At 40.4% G+C, this 17,314-nt stretch overlaps 1 protein-coding gene across 2 annotated transcripts in view; it reads right to left on the reverse strand.

Moving 5' to 3' along the window:
* SNX10 (sorting nexin 10) overlaps positions 1 to 17,314 on the reverse strand; it is a 36,385-nt gene that overhangs the window by 12,475 nt on the left and 6,596 nt on the right. For both annotated transcript variants that reach the window (XM_051808453.1, XM_051808452.1), the window contains exons 2-3: positions 7,107 to 7,162; positions 1,840 to 1,926 (exon numbers count right to left, since the gene is read on the reverse strand). In XM_051808453.1, coding sequence (XP_051664413.1) covers positions 1,840 to 1,926; positions 7,107 to 7,130 — 111 coding nt within the window. In that variant the 5' untranslated portion in view covers positions 7,131 to 7,162. The remainder of the gene's footprint in view (positions 1 to 1,839; positions 1,927 to 7,106; positions 7,163 to 17,314) is intronic.

Here is a 17,314-nt window from a genome sequence, read left to right on the forward strand (position 1 = left end):
GGGTAGAAGAGGAACTCAGCTGGCTTAAGAGCGTGGCAGACAGAATAACTTAAATCCACTGAGAAGTCTGGATGGTAGGACTGACCTAGGGAGTTGGTCTCCAAAAGCCCTGGCATTGTGATGGCAGGAAGCTGAGTTGGTGCTTAACAGCTTCACAGATGCCCAGTGCTGGAGAGTTAATTTTCTTCACAGTAGCTGGTATGGGGTGTGTTTTGGATCCATGCTGAAAACAGCACTGATAACACAGGGATGTTTTTGTTATTGCTGAGCTGTGCTTGCACACAGCCGAGGTCTTTTCTGCTCCTCATCCGTGAGCAGGCTGGGGTTGCACAAGAGGTTGGAGGGGACACAGCTGGGACAGCTGACCCCAACTGACCAAAGGCATATTCCATATCATATGGTGTCATGCTTAGCAATAAACTAGGGTGGAGGTTGGCTTGGGGCCGCTGCTCAGGGACTGGCTGGGCATTGGTTGGTTGGTGGTGAGCAAATGTTTCCATTTGCATCACTTGTCTTTCTTTGGTTTTATTTCTCTTTCTTTGTTGTTTTCCTTTTTAATAATGATGATGATGATTATTATTATTGAAAATTATTAAACTGCTTTTATCTCAACCCATGAGTTTTCTCTCTTTTACCCTTCCAATTCTCTTCCCTCCATCCTGCTGGTGGGGCAGGGTGGGCAGTGAGCAAGCAGCTGCGTTGTGCTTAGTTACCAGCTGGGGTTGAATCATGACACACTGGGTCTAAATGCAATCTCTCCAACTTAGCAATTGCAGAGAAAACCAGTAACACACTTCTATTCAGAGGCACCAGTGCCAGTGAAACTAATATAGCACTCACCCTGCCAAGTCCACAGAATTTCTATTTACCAGAAATCAAAAATATAATTGATTTGGAACCAGCACTTGAAGAAAATTGCAAAATGTAAAAGTTTCACAGTTCTGATTGCTACACAGGAGAGAAGTACTTGTCACACAGACATTTAATAAGTCATCATTTGACTGCTTGATTTCATTACACTGAATGCTTAACTCTTCCACACACAGGAAGGAAATGCTTTTGGTCTTGTGCCAAGCATTAACCATGTAACTTGGTGCTCTCCAATTCTTTACCTTTAGTAGATATAATTCACAAAAAAATTATTTCACACTGCAGTTAACATCCCTGGATCTAGATTTGGTAAATCAGGATAATACCTTCCATACGTCATCCACCAAAGAACAATCAAGAAAACAAAATTAGGTATAGGACAGATTTAAGGCACACAAGAACCATAATTCTAGGTGCACTTCCATTACATATGGTGGACTACAATCATAAACCCAAATGCAGTTATTTGACACATCCAAGCACAAGTAAACTAGCACAATATGAATGCCAAGGTATGCTGAAAACAACCACCTTGCAGCAACCAAATAACTTGGCAAAAAGAACTGAGGAGAATTTGAAGTACAAATAACCAAATAATTACTCTAAAAGAAAGATTTTTCCCACCAATACCTGGACTCAACATTGTTCTATAACAGTAAGATGTCACTGACTGTGACAGTCTTCTGGCTGATAAGTAAAGCTAAGAATCATCTCTGTTGCAAGACATAGTGGAATGCACATGTGAACAAAACAGGTCCAACTTCCAACCCTCCCAGACCTACTACATGGCTATTGGTCAACTCACCTTACCTGTTTCACTGCATCTCAGTTGCTGAAAGGACAATAATAGCCTCCAGCCTTCCAGAAGCAGTATACAGAAAATTCCACTAATATCCCAAAGACAACCCTGGCTTGGACAGAAACAGCAACAAGAGCACAAAGAATCTGTGGTGATATTTTTATACTTACGTGTATAAATATCTCATAGTCTATGTAAGAATGCCATGAGTCTTCTTTCTGTGTCCTGGGGTCTCTCACCAAGACAGTTACAAATTCCTGCAAGGGCATAATAAAAATCAAGCAATTAATTTCAGAAAGCAAAGGCAGACTTAAAGACTCTCTTGATTGTTCTCCTGTTCCAGAAACTACTGTGCTCAGATTAAAAGCTAAACTGCTGTTTTATTGAATTTTGCAACCCTATAAATGGAGAAGCAAAAAGCAATGAATCATCTGAGCTACAACCATGTGTCTGGGAAATTCCCTGCCAAACTGCTATCTGAAAAGGAGTATTTCAGATTAAGTAATACTGTGAAAACTCATACATGTTTCATGCACAGGAGATGTGTCTTGGTAGCTACAAACTAAAAACCTAATATTCAAAGCTGCACATGTAAAGGAGAACTATGCAGGTACTTTAGGCTTTCCCCACACTTGTAATCAACATTTACAAAGAGACGAAGATGCAGCACCTGGGCACTTCTGTTCCAATCTGCCCATCCACCTGTCCAAGGAAGCAACACAGCTGCACTGTAGAGCATAATTCCCCATTTCAGGGGGACAATGATATAGCGTATTTGTTGTAGAAGTTGTCATATCTTGTCTATTACCTTGTAATTTCTACATTTGTATAATAACTTAGAGGGATTCCAAAAGAGAAAAAGAGGCCTGTGTGAATTACTGTAATGTAACTGGTCATCCCTAACAGGAGTCAGAAGAGACTGAAGAATTAAATGTTCCCAAGTATCATCAGCTAATGATCAAAACTTGTATTTTAGAAAAAACAGAAAACGAAAACCAAAAAGCCTGATAAATCTGTATATTCATACTAAGATGGAAAAGACTCCTTTCAAATACAAAGGTCAAAACTGTGCTTAAGTCCCCGTTATTCCAAAGCAAACAAGCAGGCTGCCCTACTCAAGTTGCTTACATAAGCTATTCACCCAAAAAGCTAAGCCAATCACTTAGCAATGACTCAGTTAAAGAAAAGCATATCACTTTAAGCTGTAGATACACTCCCCCCCGAGAGAAAGGCACTGCACAAGATCTCCAGGTACAGGATTCAGCTGTGGGAGGAATGACAGTGTCTCTGGTAAATAACATGCTTTTTTAGTACATGTTTGCATAAATCAAGAAATCTTGAACTAGAAAGCTCTCAAAATGTGTCTTCCCATGCCCAAACCAGAGACATCAAAATAAAAGCTTTTCTCTTCAGACAAGTCTTCTGCCCCTGCCACACACTTCAACATGTCACCAATGGCAACTTTCAACGGACCAACAGGGGAACAATGACAACCTTGAAAGGAAAAGATATATTTTTCCCTGAACAGTCATTGCACTCAGTACATGGCAGGGAGGTATTCAAGGTCTGGATTAAGTTATTTACTACTCTGATTTCCAGGTGGTACTGCTTCAGGCTGTGCCTGATGGCTGGACACAACCCACAGTTTTATGTCACTTAGTCCAGCTCCTAGTCACAGCAGCGTCATCTGCATTATTGCTGGATACCATCTTGGGGAGTAACATGAGTACCTTGCCAAAGAAAGACCATTTGAAAGGCTCCCACAACCTCTGCTGCTTCTTTCCTCACTGAAGAGCACTGGAGGGCCAATTCTCCTCTGCAGCTTTTAAACCCCGTGCCAGTGTGAGACAAGAGGAACAAATGAACAGAGCTGTAATCATTTCCACCAGCTGAGGGTCATGCCTTTACTTTTACGAGAACACCAGTGGGAGACATGAGGAAGTTATTCCCACTCCTGAGATGATCATGAGCAATGTGCTGGACACGGGAGAGATGACCATTTTTTTGGTTGCTTTTCTCCACCTGCCTCACTGTCTATCATATTTGGCATGCATATATAGACAGAACATACTTTCATACCCACTGTAGCATCTTTTCATATCCACAGTCTGAGGTTCTCCCAAGTTTTTGTCTTCCCCAAACTCCTATTTCCCTGTGTCCCACTCCTCTCCAGAGCTGCAACCACTTCTAAACACACTGTCTTTTCTTTGCTGAGCACTAAATGCATCAGTCCTGTAAGAGGAAGAAGAGGAATTATGCCAGGAAGCTTCCAACAGGATGCTGCTCTCCTCCTCCCTTCAACTGCTGCAGCCCTGGAGTCACAACTGCAGACAGCCTGCTTATAACCTGATCTCAGTCCCTTTCCTCTCATCTACTGCTGTATCAGTTTCTTGTTGACCTTCCTTTTGACCAGGTTCCCCAAATTACTCCATTTCCACGTAACCTTCTATAACCCTGTCCTTTGTATATAATCAAAATAGTCTTTGAAGTAAAATACTTCTTTCAAACCTTTATTATACCGAAGTTGCTATTGGATATGCTGTGGTTTAGCTATGGCTTACCTTGCAAATCATTCCAGACCACAAGATTTACACAAAAAGTTTTGTACTCTTTCAACTCACGCTTAACTAATCACTGAATTTCAATACAGAGGAAGTTAAAGCCCTTCACACTCTACCTACTAAAGAGACCTGCTGTAGGCACTCTGGCAGGCAGGTGTCTAAGCAGTAAAGCACTGAGCCAAGAGCAAAAATGATCTGCAGGACAGCAGAGCACCTCAGCGAACTGCAGTCCTCATACAGTCATTGTCAGCTCTGATTTAACACACCAGGATTTCAGCAGAAGTTCCTTTTTCCCCTTTATTTACCAAAGAATGTTAATACTGAGTTTAGAATGAAGCAAGATAAACATTAGGCAACTAGAAATAAAAAATAATGTACAGCCTTTCTCAAGATCTAGTGTTACTTCCCCTAGAAACCTCATGAATCTAGGAAGTGTTAATCCCAGTTCCTCTTGCAAAGGTTCTGCTGCTCTGAAACAGTGTCATTGCACATATAGACTACTCCTTATCTTTTGACCTTTAATTCTTCTCCAGGATACAAGATCCCTCAGGGAAAACAGTATTGATTTAATCAAAGCAGTCCTAACTGTCCAGTATAAATGACGATCCACTCACAGAAAAGGTGTTTATGCTTTTGCATCCCTAGAAAAGTAGGCTTGTAAAGACCAATATTCACATATAGGCTATGTTAGGGTCCAAGCAGAGTCAGCTGGCAGAATATTCCTCTGTGAGATTGCTGTTTTATGCTCAGTCCATCCTGCATTCACTACTCACAAACAATCACAAGATTACAGCAGTTCTGGGTAATAATTGCCTTTATCCTCTGTTTATACTCCACTCCTTCCCTATTTTCCTATAAAAATTAGGATACTCTCAACAGACACATCTATCCTCTGTCCACCTGGGGGAGGTGATGCTGACCTCTTCCTCCCACAGCCCACTTGAAGACTAACTTAATTATTTGTCACAAAACTGGATTGCAGACCAGCTGTACAACATGGGAAGTTCAGCCCAAAGAGAGACAAGGTTTCAGGGACTTTTTACTTTTGCCAGCTGCAAACCTTTCCAAGGTGCCTCCTTCTCCTGCCTAGTGCTGCTTGGTTTTTCCAGAATTGCAGATCTAGTTATTATGCAACACTACATATACTTTCAGTTTTGTTTGGGTTTTTTTGCTTGATTGTGCTGGTTTGCTTTTTCTAATTGAGGGGCACAACACATGCATATATATCATGCATTCAAGAATGATATGTGTCCTGTAACACTTCAGTGCAACAATTCTCTCAAACCAGAATTTACTGCTGACACTTCAAAGTGTCCAGGCTTGGGCATGGAGGCCTACTGCACTAGACACAATATAGACTCAACAGAAAGCTACTGAAGTGTCATCTCCATTTATTCCTTCTCCCTGCAAACTGCTAAATTAAACACAAAACATTTCCTGTCCAAACTGCTAATGCTATAGCTTTGATATGGGTCCCAGCAGCCATGCTGGCCTGGACATCCTCGCGAATATTCAGAATTTTCAAATCTGCAGCAAAAGTAGTCATAACTACTTAATAAGCAGGAATTGCAGAGCAGTTTCTCTGACTGGATGTGCCTTTTAATTCCTGGCTAAAACAGCCAGTTTAAGCCTGGCACTGATGGTATTTTGCTACCTTGTCCTCAAGGCTGGGAGTAGTCCAAGCAGTTAGAGTCACTGACAAAATGGCCAAAGTGACATCTAAATCTTGTTTACACCTTCTCCCTCATGGATATAGATCTGTGCAAAGAACATGAGTGCTTAGATAGCAGAGTAAAAGGGCAGCACTGAGGTCACATAGACGCAACTATGGAAAACCGAAACGTTCCCATTTGGTTTTGCCTCAAAACGAAGAACACACCAAAAAGGCAGCTGAAGCAAACACAAAAAGTCTTCTCTTTTAGTTTTTCTCTTTTTTTTCTTCCCCCTCTCTCCTTTCTCTTGTTGGATACATTTCTGCAAAATGCAATGGATTGTTTAGAGACAAGGGTAAATCAGAAGCTTTATTATATAGAATTTGACCACAAAAGTTGTCTTTCTGAAAAGTCTCTTTAACATTTTCCTACTAGGAAATAGGAAATCTGACATGGAAATATCTATTTTTAATATGAGGGAAAAAATCTAACACAAGGAGGTGGAATAAAAAACGTCTCACATTGGTTGATTATTTACATTAATCATTCCAGCTGCATTTTAATTCAAATCTCTGTGCTCAGGACTGTATCAGGTGATAACCTTGTGCTCTTGTTACACATCTGATTAGTCAATAATCCCTGAAGAGTCATTTTCCATAAAGCTTCCAAGAAAAACAGCATATCCCATCAGGTTGCCTGACAGTAAAAGGATCAGCCACAAAGGACATGGGGCTTTTCACACTGGGGGTGTTGGCATCTTCACTCCACACGTGCTGTGTAATAAGGCTGATAAGAGACTATAAGCTGAGATAAAATAATTTGTTGAAACTTTTGGTGTTCACTGGAATGAGTAAAATAGAACAGGCAAGTATGATAATTGTGGTCCACACAGCTGGTAATCAGAGTTCAGACCCAGCTCCAACCATTATGTCCTAGAAAATATCTAAAGACTGATGAAAAGAAGACTCCATACAAGTTCTTCTCTCCTGTCACTGTGTCTGAGCCCCTTATGCACAGTCACTTGCTCTAAATGAATATCTGATTCTTCCATCAAACTTTAACACAAGGAACTGGCACTCCATCACTTCAGAATATTCTGTATCCTGGCAACTAAAAGGATGAAGAATGCAGCCAATTTTCTCTGATCCACGTGAACCTTAATGAAGTTCAATCCACAACTGCCAAACTTCAACCCTTTTTTATTAAAGCTTAGACATGACTTACCTGTTTTTCATGTTTTGGTGTCATCCTCACTGGTACGTAGCAAAATAAAAATCAACCTGAAAAAAACCCAGAATAGACATTAGATTGGCATTTAGTAGTTTTTTTAAGGTCATTATCACTTTTGCTACTTACTAGTAGACTGTGGAAAGAGCCAGGCTTAGTGCCATATATGCTAGAAAATACATGCTTGCATTAACTGTACCTCAGAAAGTATTCATTTTTTAAAAAATCCCACTTTAGAAGCACTGGGTCCAGTCCCTTTCTGTTTGTGTTTGTCATACATGACAGTCCAGCGATGCCTGTCCATCTCTGAAGTCACTGCTTTTCCTCATTGCTCCAAGAGCGCTCTCAGGGCTCATCCTTGCACCCACCTCCCAGCAGCTCTGTGCAGCCAGTGTTCCCAGTGCACAAACACAGCTGAGGCAGTACTGCCTGAGCCTCATCCCAGGTGCCCAAGCACAGGTCTGCGTGACTGCAGCTGAAGCCCAGAGACTCTAAAACATCTGAGTCAACAGAACCAAATGCCCCTCTCAACCATTTCCCTGAAATGGAGAGAACTGGAGAGACAAACAGGCTAGCTAAAACTCAGGCTAAATTTCACAGTGTCTGTGGTTTTAAAACCTTCATGTAGGGAAGTGTATAATTAGATCAAATCAAACCATCCTGTCATTAACTCAAGTTTTAAATCTACTCTTTCACTGAAAATCCCAATAAATTTTTAACGACCTCTGCAGTCCAAAAAACCAGACAGTTTGCTTAGGACAGATATCCACATGGGAAGACCGGGACAGCTTTATTTACTTGCCAGCTTACATACACACCACCTGCCCGAAAACAACTGCTGTGGGAAAAGGATTTCCAATATATTTGCAATTTGCCTTTCCCCATTACCTCTTCCACATGCCAGCCAGCCACTGCCAGCTAACACCTACATTGACCCCCAGCTTTAGAAATATCCCATTGCCTCCTCAGCTGTTAAAAGTCAACCTCCTCTTTCCAAACTGACCCAAGCAGGATCTCCCTTTCACTTCAGGATTATAACTCCCTACACTGATGCCATGGTCAGGATGGATGCCGCTTGAGCAGGAGAAGTTGAGCAAAATCCTCCTGCACATCCCTCCAGGCAGGCACCTCGCACTGGAAAAGGTGAATTTGCAGCTTTCTTTAGGCAATCCCTAGAGTTGCTCTCAGCCACCTGCAAAATGTTCACATGTGCCAAGGCAGACACACGGCTGTATTTTTGGACATGGTTATCGTTAAGGTTTAGTGATACAAAGCTTGAAGACGCTCTTGTTATTATACAACTAGATATTTAGGTCAAGCCCAGCTAAGGAGTGCTGGACACCCCACCACTGCCCAATGCCTCTTATAAACAGCTTAACTTTCAAATTACAAACTCCACTCACTTTAATAAAATACAGAACAAAGATAGTCACACATACATTTCTTACACCAAGAAATTATTTTGGAACAAACACACTGTTGCCAAATTTCTAGAGGATCAATTGTATCAAAATAGGATACTCTGTTTTCAAATCAAAATGTCCATACACAGGACTTCAGACATCCTAAGGGTGCCATTGTACAGTTCCCATCTCCATGAAGATAAGTCACCATCATTTCACTTCTAGAGCTAGAATGATGCTGACAAAAACACAGAGGAATATCAAAAACACACTCCAAACAAATTTTCCTTTTTTTTTTTTACTCAATGTATTTATGATTAACTTGCATGTATGTTCCAAGCTGAAGGCATAGAAGAGCACTCAGACACTTCTTGCTGCACAGGCTCAGCAGCTCCAAGTACCTCTGCAAGGTGAGGCTAAGACTTTGGCTTATTGGTTCTAACTAATGTTAATACAAAAGTATATTAGGAACTTTCCTTTTGGGGACATAAATAGCTTTTATGTTACAGGAGAGCACGAGCCCACATCACAAACCTATCTCTTCCCATTTGGTATAGCTGTAAACCTATATAGTTTGAGGTTATTTTCCCCCCTTTCTGCTTTGGTTGAATATGTTGTGGTTTCTTTCAAAATGGCAATTCAATTTTTTTCCTCAGTAATATATCTTTATTCCATCAAATGCTGCAGCGTGTTTCTCCCCTGTCTCTAAACTGATTTATGTAAGAAATTATGCAAGCCCAAAATACCTCATTCCTGACACAGCTCGTGAATGACAAGGCTGAAATAATACATTTCATTTTTTCATCTGTTTCTCTAAAGACTGAGTTATGTGCTAGTGCAGGTTAGAAAGAATAGCTTAAACTCTGAACAGCCATCCCACTTTTAAACCTTTAGTGACAGAAAATTAATATTTCAACACAAAAAAGCTTCCTAAAATATTTAAAATACATCAGTTCTTCATCAAGTAATTTGAAAAAAAAAAAAAAATCAATAATGGAAACGCAAGCCCCCCAAAGCTGCCTTTTTCCACTGATTTCAGCGAGATTGCCTAGTCATGCTGCAGCCACTCCAAACACACCGAACGCAACATTCTGTCTGGTAGCAAGATATATATTTGGGGACTTCTTTAACACATATAGAAGCCAGTGAAGCAGAACGGTTCAACTCTCTGCTTAAGAAGTTGTCTTTTTATCTTGAGAAAAAACCTACCCAAAATAGCAGTGATGGAGAGAAGCAGCCATTGGAAGACAAAGAGAAGGCTGCTGGTCTCTTTAGTCATTAAAAAAAATTTCCTCTGACAGAGAAATGAAGGGCTGCCAGGAAAAAGAATCAAAAAAGGTAGTGGTAGATCTGTAGTTTTGATAAAACACTTTCTGCTGTGACTGGGAAAAAACCCCATTGGTTTCTGTATGTTTTTGTTCTGCTTTTGACCCATTATCAGTCTGAAGACTTCCTTTTTTTTTTTTAAGTTAGTTTTATATACTTAGTATATCAACTGCTCCTTGCAGTACATATTTTTGACGGTTCTTAATTGCATAACCAACAAAACTACCAGGAAGCAGCTCCACAAATGCCAACAACAATCACCCCAAAGCAAAAAGATTACACAGGATGAATTGCCATACTTCTGTTGCCTAAAAGAGAATCGTGAAGAAGTGGGGAACAAACCCAAGTACTGCAGTGCTTTTCCTGGAGAAAACAGGTAAACTGCTGTGCTCTTCTTCAGGGTAATAGATAAATAATACTGAGTATTATATCTCATTTAATATTTTAGAGATTATTTTATATTTTAAAATCTAAATTAAAACAGGTAATTTGATATTACTAGGGGAACACCCTTTTATCATGTAAATGTATTGCTCTTAAAGGAGGAAGTAACTTGTCCCCTACATTGCCAAACTGCAAGATGAAAACTGAAGCTGTAGCACCGACAAAATCCATGACAACGGAACAGCATGCACAAATGAAATCCTCCTGGCTGCCTCACTAGTAGCTGTGTTCAGTTGCACTGAAATTTTATTACTTCATTCCTTGCTGGGCAGTGGCCTATGCAATGTGCTTGTCCACTCTGGGAGTGCTGATGGATTCTATGTGGTCAGTGTTTCCCCTCAAGGATGAATGCTGATCTTCAGCTCATCTATCCACACACCTTTGGTTATTTCTAATCATATAACTAAACAACCACCTTCAGGCTTTAATGGGGAAGTGTGATTTATTTTTAGACCTTGGTGATGACTGAAAGCACTATCCAGTCACAAGCAAAGCCCTCAGCTGCACTTTCAAGGTTGTTCCCATCATCAGTATCAAATGAAACTTTTATTCAGGGCTTCAATGTGACCAAGTGAGAGAGATGAAAACTGAATCTCTAAATGCTTTCAGATCTTTCCTGTATTTTATGTTTGGCTTATTCAAGACTCAAAAAGTCATAATAATTTTAATCTAAAGCCTGTAGAAAGTTCAGCTGCATCCATACATTGAGTTCGTTATCACAGAACGCGCCCACATGCACCTGACCACACTATGTTCCCGAAAGGCAAGTAATCCATATGGATTTATATGGAAGATATACATGCAGGGGTGATGGTGGGAGGGGGAGAACAGGAAGAATAAATAAGAGAAGATATTAGCTCTGTAGAGTTCAAAAAAAAGACCATAATAAACTCAATTCCATGCTAAAACAAAACTGCTACTTAGATTTGGGATAGGATAATCCTAATTTCTTTTGGGGAACATTCACTGGATTTGCAGAAGCATCAGGTTCTGGACTAATTCTTAAAGGTCAGTCACTGGCAGGGAAAGTCACTGATGCAGAAAGACCATCTCTCACAGCTCCTGGATAGATCAGAGGACTTAAGAGGCGTCTGTGCCACTGCTGTTGCAAGGGAATAGGAAATAAAGGAGCTAAATCCCCACTTAGTACTAACTCAAAGCTAGTCAGAAGCATGGATGAAATATTACTATCGGTTTCAAATGAAAGGATAATAAGTGGGAGAAAGCAATGTTAACTTGTTTATGGAAAAAAACTGCCTGAAACCATAAGATCAGATATAGTGCATATGTTAGTGGAAAGGTCCATCTAGTCCAACAATGACTTAGATGGTGACTCACAGTGGAACCTCAGAGTACAAGAAACAGGCAACACTTTGAGTGCTTAATCCCATGTTCTGAGGGGAAAACTATGAAAATGATATATGTATAAATGTATGCCACCTGTGTAAAGTGTACCATTCTGTGATGCCAAACTGACCACATCATAACACAGCTCGGCATTTACAGCAATTGTGTACATGGCTATCATGGTTATCCCATCTTGTTGATGGGAAAAAGTCTTATTCAAATGCTGTTCCCCAAGCAAGGATTTTCAGTCTATCCAGAGAAACTCAGTCTCAGCATAAGCGAATGTCTTGTACTTCACCTGGTCCACTTTAATACCTGGGGTCAACCCAACTGTGCTGATCAGAGTCATGTGTTGCCTTCTGTTCCTCACTGTCCATGAACCAGATGGTGAGGACTGAAACTCCAGACTGAGCAGGTCACAGAGCATCTTCCCTTCTTTCATCTATTCTGATGACCCCTCACCCTCTCTCAGCAAACCACCATAGGGGTCTGCTCATCAGAAGTGAAAAGAATGTGAAAGACATCAGCATTTTCATCTAAACTCTGCACAACAGTCAGGGGTGCACAGATTACTTAGTGAAGTCAAGAAAATAAGGTACCCCTTTAGCAAATCCATCTCACTTTCCAGGGTCAAGGTACCCCTTCCATCAGTGTGGTAGAACAGTAGCAGAAGAATCACCTTGTTGCTGAGCAGGAAACAAGCACACCGTCTAACCTGCTTTTAAAAGAACAAAAGCCTTCCAAACCACTGACAGAATTCACACACCTTCCCTCCAACCACAACGCCACAAAGAAACATACTGCCAAAAAAATCACGCGTTTGCGGCCGCACTTGAAATTCTGATTTCCAGCCTCCACCGCCAAGAGGCTTAGTTAACTACTTCTTTCCTATGGGATTTCAGTCCATTTGGTTGCTAAATGCTTGTTTATGGCCACCAGGTATGTTATGCTAACATAACCATTATGTTAGCATTTCTCCCCAGTCAGCCATTCCTTTGTCCTGTAATCTTCCTAGATATTAAGACCTGTTTTACCAAAAGAATGAATTTGGTTCATTTAAAAAAAAACCCAAACCAAAACACTATACAAGAAATTTTAATTTATTTCAGAGAAAATTCAGAATCAAAGACTTAATCAAAGATACTAATTTCCCTTTCCCCTCCAAAATAAATACATCACATGGATTACAGTGTCAGGTGTGGATCACAGATTTCCAATTACCTTGGTATTATACCACACTTTGAACTGCTTCAAATTAACACCATATTGCTGGACAGCAGCATGACTCACCCACCAAGCCTCTGTGAAACGTCTAAAAGCCTAAACAAGGAATAAGTACTAAGAAATCTGTTCACAGTAGGAGAGAGCATCAGATGTTTCCTCATCATCCTCTTTTTTCTTTTTTTGTTTGTTTTGTTTGTTTTTCAGTCTCAAATTGCAGACATATCCTCAACCAAAGGACTTCATGAATATTCTGCAGTTTCAGTGGGTTGTTGATCCCAGAGCAACTATTACTTCAGTTTTCTCATATTAGAAAATACTGATAAGGCTAACACTGGGAGCTAGGACTTTTAGGCAGTGGTTAGTGAACAGTAATTGTAGGTCAAGACACCGGAAGAACAGTACCTGTCAGACTTCCTCACAGCAAGTATCTGATGCTTGCCACAGTTTCTGCAGACAACCTGGGGACCACTCAAAACTCTCCTGCAGCTTTGGCTCCTGTGTTTTCCAGGCAGCCTGTCAAGCTGGTCTGCCATGTGAGCCTGCCTTTGCTACTCTTTCCAGTTATTATGGTGCAAAGTAAGTAGCTTAAACTACATGAAATGATTTTGTGGCATAAATGATCACAGGTTTTGGCCGGTTTTTTGCTATGGCATTTTCAGAAGGCCAATAAAGAAATAAGGCAGTCTTTGAAGGGAAGCATTGGTGACTTTCAAGGTGAAGTTTCAGAAAGCATGCTTGCTCCAGAGAGCTTTTGAGATCCCTTGAGCTAGAAGAAACCAATTTCAGAAGAAACAGCAACCTTGGCAATCTGGTAAATTCAACCATCTTTTAGCTACAGCCGTACTTAAGATGGAAAATACTGGACAAGCACTAGGCTTCTTACTGATACACAGAAAGGGCACACCACCGGCACTGAAACTACTTTTGAAAACAGAGGGAAAAAAAGCAAGTAATTTCCAGGCTAAAACCACTTGCTGACATAGTACCTGTGTACTTTCCAAGTGAGAGTTATGTTCAGTTACAAAAGTGATGAGTGAAGATGTACATATTGTGCACACATAAATGACACCAGATTTTATCAGATATACCAACAGGGACAGATGAGCAACCCCTAGGTATTTTTTACATGATGCCAGTTACAAACAACACATCAGACAGCTTTCACTTTACAAGTTGGATTACAAACCAACAAGATGGGGGTTGTAAAGAGAAACTAAATTATCAGCATTTCAGAACACAGATGAAATTCCTATGAAAAATATTAAATGCTTCTTCTGAAGAAAGGTTCAGAAATTAAATTGCCTTAAAAATAGCACCTTCCTCCAGGTATCTCTCTGTAATAACTAATTTTTACTTATCACAGGAAAAGAAGGGCGGATGGAAGCTGTATCTTTGCTGCTGAGTAAGCAGAGCAAATTCAGCAAATGCCACGCAGTCTTATTGCAACATTTCTTTCTCTGTCTCTCAAATGCTGCCATCACCTGATCCTTCCTTTCCTGACTCACCTGCTGGAACATTTTGAATCTCATGTGCTGGAAATTTCTCATTTTTTGTTCATTTCAAACTCTTTTAATTTATGATACAATTTTTGTCTGCTGATTGAATTGTTGTTACTTAGAGTGCTGCGTGTTTTAGCTTGGCTTCCTTCCTGCTGCAGATTTCCTTATTCTACCAAAACGGCTGGTTTTGTGACATGCCACCTAGTCCAATCCAGGAAATGCTAGGACTTGGTCTTGTCCCCAGAGAGGAAAGTGAAGCAAAAGACATGTCTCAACCATAACCACAGAATTAGAAGTCCCAGTCTCATGACATTTGTCTGGGGAGATGGCTGGGAAAGACCAAGCACAAATACAGACAAAACCAAAATGAACAGTTAAGCAGTAACATCCTGAGACAGATCGATCCTAAGCAGTCTGTATAACTGCAGCTCAAAACAGGTGGGTAAGATAGGAAATACCGCAGTCAATACAGTGTGCCCATAAAACTTTTTGATGAATTCTCTTCAAACTGCTGTGTTTCTTGTCTTTTAGGTTGACCATGCCCATGAGGGATCATTACAACAGTGCAGCTGGATCAGATGTCCAGTCTTTCACAATGTGGCAATTCACCCTTCAGGCTCTCTTCCCCTGAAGAATGTATCAGATGGCCCACTGTTACCACAAAACCTTACTGTTGTTGCGTATCTGTGTAGCTGCATCCACATATTGCACTAGTTTGTGAGCTGGATGTATTGACCATCAAATTAACCACTTATGAGTATATTAACAATGAATTCAACTGGGCAGTTTGCTTGTTCAACAGCCTTTGTTCATTTTCTGTGCTAGCCTACGCCAGTAGCCTGAAAACAGTATTTTAGAAGTAAATAGCTTCTAAATAGTGTTACTTATTACTAAAGAAGACAATTCTGAGAAGCAAATGCCATTTGGCAGGAGGAACTTTTCATGAGACTGACCAATAAGAAAAACAGGTGGAAAATCAGTGATTCAACCATGTCCTGGATTTTCCATTTCTTGTTTATTTTGTGCCTACTAAATCTGAAGATGTGATTTTAGTTGTTTTTGCCCCACTGCTGCCGCAGGACTTTATAAGGCTGACATCACCTTTTGGCCAGCTCTTGGCACAGAAGGCACATTTCTAGTATGGTAAACTTTTTTCAGAAGTTGTGAGAGAACAGCAGGACACATGTCAAACACACAAAAATGGGAGGGAGAGAAGAAAAGCAGCACTTGGGTTTGACTGTTCTGCCATCACAGCCAAGTCAAAGAAGTTGCTGATCAGTCTGGAAAAAACCCTGGTTCAAGGTCAAGTGATAAAAGAAGGAAAGACAGAAAACTTAATGCCTGCAGGACAAATATAACCCACAGCTTGTTTTCACAGTGCCCAAACCCATGTGATATTTTTCCAGCAATTAATTCAAGTTGACCAAGTGGTCTGAAGGACAACTTCTGCCTTCAGTAGGAGAAAGACTTCCCACTCATGGAGCAGATGCTGCCTAAATGAGCAGATTGCACAGATTTTGTATTGCAAGATTTGGATCAGATGAAACTGGTTTGTATTAAATAAGGCTTATTTCAAGTTCACTTAAATATATCTATTTCAGGCCAAAAAAAGCACAGTTCGGTCTTCAAATAGAACAAGTGTCAATTTATATAATCGCACCCTTAGCTATAGCCAGTTGAAACCTACACATTCTGTATGGACATATTTAAAATACTACTTTGTGGTCCTACAGTTAAATCCATAATAAACATCTATCACATGGCTGGTGGGATCGGACAACCACCAAGAGATTCTGTCCCGCTCTACTGTTCTGTAGAAACACGGTAATGTCGCAGGGGCCACAGTTTCTCAGCCCAGGGCTGAACAAAACTGCAATCAAGGCAACTCAATGAAACAAATGGCCCAGATGAAGAGGAGCAGAAGGTACCAGTTACAGCACATCCTCTGCAGCTGGGAGCCCACAGAGAAAAGCCCCACCGCAGGTATCCAGCCTACTCTGTCGCTGCCTGTAAATCTTCTGTAGAACTGACACAACTGGGTCACTACTGCAACCAGAGATGTAAACAGCCATTACTGAGGACACATTCCACCTCATAGGTGAGTTTCAAATCCTGCACCACTTTATACAAAGGCAAGTGCCTTACATACTCAGAAAGCACTATATAAGGATAGCACTGTCCTTGACAGGGTTTGTATTACTGTTCCAGCAGGAGAACAGGAACAAGAATGGTTGTCATCAAGCCTAAAAACAACACAGCTTTTGCAACTGTAAAAGCTAGCCATTAAATGACTGCTGAAATCCAGAATTTAACACAGACTAAAGCTATTCAAAGTTTGAAAGTTATCCAGTTTAGCCGAGCTCATGGAGAAAAGACAGTTCTCCTCAGAATTAAGTTTTGGTAGAAATCCAATGAAGGATAATCATATGCACCAGACTCAATCATTTTTCCACACCGCTAGCAGACTTATATTTCAGATGTCTAGGACAAGTCAATTACTATCCAAGATTTGAATGACAGAAGCTCTAGTGATCCTCAGGCAGTAAAAATAATTCTGTAGTGTCAACTAGTGTTTGTTGCAGTGTTGTTCAAATGCTGTAAATCCCAAAGCCTTATGTTTCCAAACAAACATACTACTCTAAGAAAAGATATTTAATTTGCAAAATTCTCCTTGGACAAAAAGATCTGTGGCTCTAGAAATCCTGGAGAAAATGGAAGAATCATTTTTGAAAGAAAATCACTGCTTATGAACATATGCTACAATGTACTGTTTTTTTTAACCTGACTGAAGCCTAAGATGGCCTTTATGTTTTCTTAAAAGTAGTCCACGCTACTCCAAATAATCTTTACAGTTGTTTTGCATTAGTTACAAGGTTTGATGCAAGTATTGATGGATAGTTTTTCTGAGAAAATCTATCTGCTTTCTTTGTGAGGTGACCTGCACTATTAACACCAACCTCCT

This window comes from Manacus candei, unplaced genomic scaffold (assembly GCF_025592945.1).
Source record: "Manacus candei isolate 608988 ecotype Guabito, Panama unplaced genomic scaffold, ASM2559294v1 h1tg000072l, whole genome shotgun sequence".
Lineage (NCBI taxonomy): Eukaryota > Metazoa > Chordata > Aves > Passeriformes > Pipridae > Manacus > Manacus candei.